Here is a 9,268-nt window from a genome sequence, read left to right as displayed (position 1 = left end):
TACTGATAATCCCCTTAATTAATTGAGTTATGTAATACAAAACAATGTGCTCTAATAGAAGCAGTATGACACAAGAGAAAAGACTGACCAACTAATTTGGTTTCCATAGTTAGAAAAATCCACATGTATTTTGCTCAAATTGCAAATGACAACATTAGCTGTAAAAACTGAACCCATGTGGCTTCAAGTGCAGTTTGAGGTTTCAAGGCTCCAGACTTCTAAAACCGTCCCAAAATAAAGGAAACCTCCCAGAGTCCATGTTAACTGACAGCATTTTTTTTTAATCATTACAGTAATAATAATAATATTAGATTATAATTATTATACTTATACAGTTACTTTCTTATCTTCATTAAGTTTTACTCAAAAATGAAATTTAACATATATGACAAACATATAATGATAACGTTATAATTAACCTTCACCCAATGAACTGAATAGAGCTTGAACGCATCATAATGCATATTCCATCAGACAGGTATTATGATAGGTAGAGATCACAAGAGAGTGGAAAGGCCCATTATACCAGGAATGGACCTCAGAACTGGGTGTGTGCACAGAACATCCTGCAGCCTATTTACAGAGGTATAAAAATACTAAATATGGAATGTTTATTCCCATTTACTCACTACAGCTGAACCAGTCAACACACCTTTGCGGGCATTGAGAGTTAAAACACACAGGGGCTTCTTATAGTGCTAGATACAGCGTGTGATGGTGGACATACAGAGACAGATCTGTAGAGAGAAGGACTGCAGGAGGGGGGGGGGCAGTGCAGCAGAGGGAACATCCTATGGTTTTACCTTATAACTTATAAAGACTATGAGACATATACATCTGACTAATGTTCATCACATTTCATGTTTAATAGTTTTCCATCCGCTGTACATTACTTCCTTATTATTTTCCACTCTCCTGCCATTGTTTGTTTGTAGCCTTTATTTATCCAGGTTAAAAAATCCCATTGAGATCAACGATCTCTTTTACAAGGGAGACCTGCGGCACATTTAGTTATACATATAAAAACAAACAGAAAACAAAAGGACATCACAACATAATTACAGGGGTATACATTAGCAACCTATTTACATTTACAGGTATCCAATAATATTTCATCCAGCCGTGCTTTAAAATGATGCAAGGGAATCAAAATGCTGAGTTTCAATATTTTTTGCATGGTGTTCCAAGCCAGAGGAGCAGCGCACATAAAAGCTTTAGCACCTAAAACAGTCCTAGCACTTGGCACATGTAATAAAAACACATCCTGTGATCTCAGGCAATAGCTACTTGCCACTCTCCGTGAGATCAAGGAGCAGATATAAGAAGGTAGTTTACCCAGCATGGCTTTGTAGATGAACATGTACCAATGACTGAGCCTCCGACCAGTAAGTGAAGGCAGACCTGCCTTGGCATACAGGGTACAGTGATGAGTAAGTACTTTACAGTTAGTAACAAATCTCAGAGCACTGTGATAGGCGGCATCTAACCTTTCCAGGCAATGGGCAGGTGCATTCATATACAACAAATCACCATAGTCTAGCACAGGTAAAAAGGTCACAGTGACTAGCCTTTTCCTGGCTTCAAAAGAGAAACAGGACTTGTTTCTGAAAAAGAAACCTAATCTAACCCTCAGCTTTTTAAGCAGATTAGTGACCTGAAGTTTAAAAGTAAGACAATCATCAAGCCAGATACCAAGGTATTTATAACAGCTAACCACTTGGAGTACTTGTCCTTGCATAGTCACAATATCCAAAGCAGTCTCTGGAGTCTTTTTAGCTTTAGAAAAGAGCATTGCTTTGGTTTTCTCAACATTTAAAAGAAGCTTTAGTTCAGAGAGCTGAGTCTGAATAATGTTAAAAACAGCCTGTAATTTAACAACCGCCTCCTTAATCGAGGGACCTGCACAGTACATCACGGTGTCATCCGCATAAAAATGCAAAGTAGCTTCATCCACATTTTCACCTAAACTATTGATGTAGATGGAGAATAAAAGTGGACCTAAAACAGAACCTTGAGGAACACCATTAGCAATGTTCAACCACTCAGAAGACAGCCCATCAAAGTGAACACATTGGGACCTTTCAGAGAGGTAGTTCACAAACCACCCCACTGCATGGCTGGATAAGCCAATACTGAGTAGCCTCTGCTTTAAGATGTGATGATCGACGGTGTCAAACGCTTTGGAAAGGTCAATAAATAGAGCTGCACAACTCTGCTTTTTATCTAAAAAACTTGTAATGTCATTCACCACTTTCATTGTGGCAGTGATGGTGCTATGTTGCTTTCTGAAGCCTGACTGATGTTTAGACAGAATGTCATTGTTACATAAAAACTCCTTTACCTGTTCACTCACTAGGCGTTCAAGAACCTTAGCCAGAACTGACAATTTCGAGATTAGCCTATAGTTATTTAAAACAGTTGCCTCCCCTCCTTTTAGTAGTGGCAGGACATAAGCTGACTTCCATACTTTAGGAATTGTGTTTGTGCTGAGGGAGAGGTTAAAAAGAGTAGTGAGAGGTGGAGCAATAAAATCTGCAGCTATCTTTAAAAAGAAAGATTCTACGTTGTCCGGGCCAGCCGGTTTCTTAGGATCTAACTTAGATAAAGCTTCATGAACAACATTTACAGTAAAAGGAGTAAAACTGAAAGGGTTTTCCAGACCACATTGTTCAGAGTCACCGACTGTGGTGTTCACAGAAGCAGAATTAGTCACAGAATCAAACATAGAACCGCAGGACACAAAATGCTCATTAAAACAATTTAACATAGTAGCCCTGTCCGATATAGAGCCAGATGCTGTGGTAATGCACGGAGGTAGCTCATTTCGGATCTCACCGGTGGATAGCGATTTTATGGCTTTCCAAAATTTCCTAGGATTATTTAGGTTTTCTGTAGTAACTGACAAATAGTACTTCGACTTAGCACTTTTGACATGTGAAGTGAAGCTATTTCTTAGCTGCCTAAAACGCAGCCATTCTACCTCTGAGCCTGATTTCCTAGCCTTTGCCCAGGCCTTGTTTCTCTCATGCAGGAGACTGGACAGTTCAGCAGAAAACCAAGGATTGTCTCGTCCCTTTACTCTAAAAGTACGTAGGGGTGCATGTTTATCTATAATTTCCATAAAACCAAGATAAAAATAAGACCATGCAGTTTCAACATCAGCACACAGATCGATTTTTCCCCAATCAAACCCAAACAGATCATGAACAAAACCCTGCTCCACAAAATGTTTTATGTGTCTCTTAATAATAATACGGGGTTTAACCTTTTGGACCTTAGTGTCCCTAATTGTGGCTACAACACAGTGGTCACTCACATCATTTGCAAATACTCCCACAGATGAGTATTTATAGGGAACATTAGTTAGAATGAGATCAATTAGGGAGGATTTATTTGGGGACTTAACGTTAGGGCGAGTAGGACTGTCAACAATCTGAGTAACATTCAGAGAGATACAAAGGTTTTTAAAATCCTCTGATACTGCAGTTAACCAGTCCCAGTTAAAATCTCCAAGTAGCACTATTTCCTTGTAGTCTAGTTGTGATAAAAGTGTTGCTAGTGAAGACAAGGAGTCCTTGACAGCTGAGGGGGTCTGTAACAGCCCACCACCATGACTTGTTGCCCCTTTGCCACTTCTATATTTAAGGCTAAAAATTCGAATTGCTTACTGATAGATTTGGAAACTAATGTGGTTACACTGAACTTATTCTTAACATAAATGGCAACTCCACCACCTTTATTAGGCCGGTCGGTACGATACACATTATAACCATTTAAGGATATGTCAGAGGCCAAAATAGTTTTATTTAGCCATGTTTCTGATAACACAATGACGTCAGCGTCAGTCGAGCTCGCCCAAATGCGGACAAAATCTAGTTTACCTAACAGACTGCGCACATTCAAGTGGATGAAACCCAACCCAGATCTAGCTTTAAAATCAGCAGGAGTAGCGATCTGACTACTACTACTGGGCGGACCAGGGTTAGGTTGAACATTTCCTGACAGTAATAACAACAAAAAAAACAGGCATCTTTTCCTCTTAATCGACACACACACATTGTCATCTACTTTAGAATCATCGGAAAAGTCTGCGAGAGTTTGATTAGAGCTTAAGAAGCAGTCCTGAAGAACCATCATCGCAGGCAAACAAAAAAGACAAACATATTTTGTCGAGCAGATTGTCTGCGACAAGGTGACCGGTAAATGTTTGTGTAAGACATCCGAACCTTTACAGGGGATGTCCACTGCGGGCGGTAGAACAGACCTGAACCCAGTCGACTTCTCCGGATGACGAGAGAACTTCTCATTGTCCAAAATAGCTAACAGGCATAGCAGAATCACAATAGGGGCCATTTTCCCAGACCAGCACAGCATCCGGATAGGTGCGCAAGCAGGCCCGAAACGTGGAGGCGCTCCGGTCTCTCCGTGATGACCCCGGTGCAAAACCTCCTCAGCACAGCAGGATAGGCGAAGCAGGCCCAGCTCGAGGCGTAGAGGCGCTCCGGTCTCTCCGCGATGTCCCCGGTGAAGATCCTCCTCAGCACAGCAGTACAGGATAGGCGAAGCAGGTCCAGCCCGAAACGTAGAGGCGCTCCGGTCTCTCCGCGATATCCCCGTGGTAAAACCTCCTCGGCACCGTAGAGCACGACAGGTGGAGCAGGTGGATACAGGCCTCCGCTACAGCAGGTGTAAAGCAGGCCGCAGCCCGAGCGCGAAGCCGCTCCGGTCTCTCCGTTACGTCAAAAGAAACGTACACAATACAGCCCCAGACAAGCTCAATGTGTCTGCCTGCCATAGTTCAGGGATTGTGCTGCAAGTCAACAAAATCATCAAAGACCTCAGGTAGCTGCACACCAGAGGTTTTAGAAGTATTCAGATCTTCTACTTAAGTAAAAGTAGAAGTACCAGAGTGTAGGAATACTCTGTTGCAGTAAAAGTCCTGCACTGTATTAGCTTCAGAATATAGTAATACAGTAGAATAAAAGTAGTCATTGTGCAGATTGGTCCATTTCAGAATAATATATATGATATGTTTTATAATTATTGATCATTAAAGTGTTATCAAAGCTGGTAAAGGTGCAGCTAGTTTTAATGACTTTGTGACTGGGTGTGCTCTTTCATTGGCCGAGAGTGAGCGGGAGCTGCCACAGCAGCAGAGTGTTCTCAGTGTCTGAGCAGGGGGGGGGCCCCAGGTCCCATCCTGCGGGATCCTCTGCCCCCGGAGAAGACGGCTGTGGAGGTGACTTTGCCGCGCCTGGCCTCCCCCTCCTTCCCCCGCTCCATGGGCCGCCCCCTCACCCACACATCAGGGTCCTCACTAACCTCATAGATAGAGCCATCCTCTGGGCTGTGCTCTGGGGAGTCTGGGAGGGGCTGGGGGTTCCCCTGGTCGGGCTGTGCTGTCAGCAGCCTGCCGGGCAGCTGTCGGGTGGAGTGGAGGCGGTACTGCAGTAGGAGGCTGGGCTTCTCCCTGGGTGAAGGAGCTTCTGCGTCCTTGGAAGAGCTGCCCTGATCCAACCTCTGCCCCCCTTCTCCGTTGACACCCTCCTCGCAACCGTTAAGGATGGAGTTCCGCCTGAGCAGGTCGGAGGCCAGAGTGCTGGACGTAGCCACCAGGACGTCCACCGGACCACAGTGAGCGTTCAGAGACATCATCCCCTTACCTGGGGGTTCAACAGTTCTGAATGTTACCTGGGGGGGCAGCCTGTATAGTAGTTTCCGCAGTGTATGAATTTGTGTGTGAATCTGTAATCTGTCTGTTCTACTCCCTGTTAGTGTTGTCTATCTGGCAGTGAGTACCTTAGTCAACACAGGTATAAGTTGGGTATATAAGTATAAGATTTGTTTGTAATTTGGGGGACAATGGATGTTGCAATCAGATCTACATCAGGTCTCTTGGAGGATAATAATGTCTCCATTTTGTGTGCTCTCTTTAAATTCATGTAAAATAATTTATACCCTGGATGTTCCACATAGAGTTGGAGAGAGTGTGTGTGTGTGTGTGTGTGTGTGTGTGTGTGTGTGTGTGTGTGTGTGTGTGTGTGTGTGTGTGTGTGTGTGTGTGTGTGTGTGTGTGTGGTGCGTGTGCGTGTGCGTGTGTGTGCGTGTGTGTGTGTTGCACTGACCTGTGATCTTGGGGATGCCCTCCAGGGTGGGCACAGGGAAGGTGAGGATGACACCCTGACTTGTCCCCACCCACAGCAGGCCCTGGCAGATCAGCAAGCTGGAGACACACATTTCACCTGGAAGATAAACACACATCGCCCAATAACATTAGAACCATTACTGTTGACACAGCAACGATACAGTCCTTTCATCCAGGAACCACTGCATTGTCATGGCTGCTACCTCTGCTTTTATCAATGCTTTTACTTATAAAAGTCTTTTTTTATTACTGCAGTGAGAGATGCCAACGGATTTGTTTAAATACATGAACAGGACGACATGACAGTGTACAAAAGTCACAAAAAATGATTTATCAGATTATTTACCTCTATAAAGCTCATGGCTCTAATGCTGAGCTGCAGCATGCAATTAGGACTTATTTTAGTTCTAAGCATGAGATTAAATGTGTGTGTGATACGGTAACCGTGTCTGTCCGCGTGGATGTTAACCAGCGTCCTGGCCTTGCCTGTTGTCAGATGGGCGGTGCGGGTGGAGATGTTGACTTCCTGTAGATGTTCCAGGGTCTCTGTGTGAAACAGGTGGATAGAGGATCCCTGGGTGAAGGCCATCCACACCCCCCCGCCTGAGCGAGTCATATGGCTAACACTGCGTCCTGGATCAGAATGGGCTCTGAAACTCTGAGAGAAGAGAGGTGCTCAAATATCACACAAACCCATGTGGAATCATTTTTGTGCCATGTTTGTGTGTTATTATCCACAAAGGCAGACCATTTAATCACACCCATTGCTTTGAAGACACGTGTGGCAGAATGTTATTGATTTTACACTTCTGTTCATCATGTTGTTGGTTAATTAGAATGTTCTTTATCAAACTGAAAGCCTGTCTTTACTATTTCATAAGTGCCTGACTGGGATCATTTTGAATAATCATTAAATCCACAATGAAGAGGATCTAAAGCCAATGTAAAAAATTGGCAACAAATAGAAACTGAAGAGTCACTCCACTAGCTAGGATGAGGCACATGAACTGTTTATCTGAGAGCAAACATGACTAAGTAATGCTGAAGTTAAGGTTTCAGCTGCAGCAGTGCCTCGCACCATGTGCCTTAGGTCGGCCTAGTTTTAGAAAAAGCTTTTTAACATGAACCTGTGCAACAGAGCAGAGGTGAAACATTTATTAAGCAAACAATTTGAAGATGTAGTGACTACTCTGCCAATGGTGGCATCATTTAAATGAGCATTTTAACAACATGGTCTATTTGAAAGAACGGGACAGCTTAACAATAACTACAGTCACTCAGTCCAGAGGGGATTTCTGCCTTTCTTCGTGTTCATCCACTCCACAGCTTCTACAGTTAGCTAGGAGTAAACCTGTATTTTAGCAGTGTCACAAACACTGCCCGGCACTGCGGCATCAGAGACACAGCTTGTGAGGGCCGGCTGATGCAGGCTGTGTACTACTGCATAACATGTGGCATTCAGTGGGATGGATACAACGCTGCTGTTACAGTTGCTTGGAATATTTGATAACCAATCATGTAGCCTGTGAAGCATGAGGACTGTTTGTTCAGTCCAACATAAAGCTGTGTTCTTCATTTGGAATCCTGGGGGCTTCTTCATTAGATGCCTCACCGCTGCGCTATTTTGCTAACAGTGGTTTGTTTTTAAATGTAGCACAGCTCAAATGGTCTTCCTAAGCCAATCACAGTGGGCCTTTCTCATTTCTCTAATTCCCCTCCTCGACTCCCCTCCTCGACTCCTATCCTCGTGTCTTACCCCTAGATTCCACTGGGTCCGTCTGCGCCACGTTACGGGCGCGTTACGGGCGCGCCGCCGCGTTCGCAGTGATCGCTGTGTAAAGGCAGCCTCAGTAGGTGATCAGCTGATCAGCGTGGGCTGTGTGTGACTCTCTTTTGGCGCGTCTCCACTACAGCGCGGAGCACGGTTTAAGAGGGCTGTGACGTCAGCAGCCCGTTTTTGGTTGCGTTTCCACTTGGCCTAGTACCGGCCGGCGGGTCCTAATTCACAGTTTTTCTGGCCTCATAAAATCGTGGTTCTAGGTCCAGAGACAACGAGGCTGAGTCGGGCTGAGTATGCTAAACTAGAGAGAGAATCGCTGGCAAGGGGGCTACAACTACAACAAGATGGACATATTTGACCGTGATTTAATTGTAATACACGTTTCAAAATGATGCCGAAGTAACAACATACTGATACCGGTTAGTAAAAACCATGAATTAATGCTTTGACAAGTCTGCAGACAGACGGCAGGCGAAAAACCTTTTAAAATGCGTGTTTTCTAAATGGAGATTGGCTAAGCTAACGCAGTATATGCTCCGACCGTCCACACTCACAACAACGGCCTATACAGACATAAATAAAGCAGCGACTGTATTCGCCATGACACAGACAGTCTGTGGTTTGTACTTGTTTCACTTTTGTCTAGTTTCTGAACATATATGAGGAGCTGTGAGCTCTGAGTGCTAACAGCTAACGGCTGTGTTGTTTTTCTGGGGTTCTCATTGAAGATGACGTCACGGCTCCGCCTACACTGCGTTACTATAGATACTACCCCAGTTCCTAAACTGTAATGTAAATGCGCCATAAAGTGAGCCAGTCCTAACGAGGCCTAGCCATACCGAGCGAGGTCGTGTAGTGGAAATGCGCCATTTGTTTACACACCTAATGGCCACTCAGCCACAGCTCTCCCCCCCCTCCTGTGATCTCCCAACCCCCCTGTGATCTCTCTTCTCCAGCAGTAACGTTTAACTGTAGGTTTGTGTTCGCATATTTATGCTGTCGCAGTTCCTGTTGTTTCTATCGCGCATTGCCGGTATGAAAGGGTCTGTGCCGGAAATATCAAACATTTCATAAAAGTGAAAAACAATGAACAAGACTTAACGTATTAATAATAATTAATTATATTTATTCCGTTTGGATGTACGATTATTGACTTTGTTTAGAGCAGTGATCTTCTCTTCCTCTCTGCAGCAGAGAGCTAAGCGCTGTCAGACCGGACCATGGCTGTAAAGGCAGAGGGGTGTCTCTAGTTCCCCCTCGACACATAGATAGACTGATCCTTTTTTTGGTCCATGTCCGATTGGCTTAGAGCTTTCGCGACTGCAAACATTTTTAAACAAACA

General features: G+C 44.2%; 1 protein-coding gene across 1 annotated transcript in view; it reads right to left on the bottom strand.

The window, feature by feature from the left end:
- Positions 1-4,102: 4,102 nt before the first annotated feature.
- Positions 4,103-9,268, bottom strand: part of LOC117481492 (rho guanine nucleotide exchange factor 10-like protein) — a 59,156-nt gene continuing 53,990 nt past the window's right edge. Inside the window, 4 exon segments of the mRNA XM_034129191.1 lie at positions 4,103-5,183; positions 5,185-5,663; positions 6,126-6,242; positions 6,632-6,803. Coding sequence (XP_033985082.1) covers positions 5,118-5,183; positions 5,185-5,663; positions 6,126-6,242; positions 6,632-6,803 — 834 coding nt within the window. The 3' untranslated portion in view covers positions 4,103-5,117.

The sequence above is a fragment of the Trematomus bernacchii genome, unplaced genomic scaffold (genome assembly GCF_902827165.1).
Source record: "Trematomus bernacchii unplaced genomic scaffold, fTreBer1.1, whole genome shotgun sequence".
Taxonomy (NCBI): Eukaryota; Metazoa; Chordata; class Actinopteri; order Perciformes; family Nototheniidae; genus Trematomus; species Trematomus bernacchii.
The sequence above is the reverse complement of the archived record's forward strand: the minus strand, read 5'-3'. Positions and strand labels throughout refer to the sequence as shown.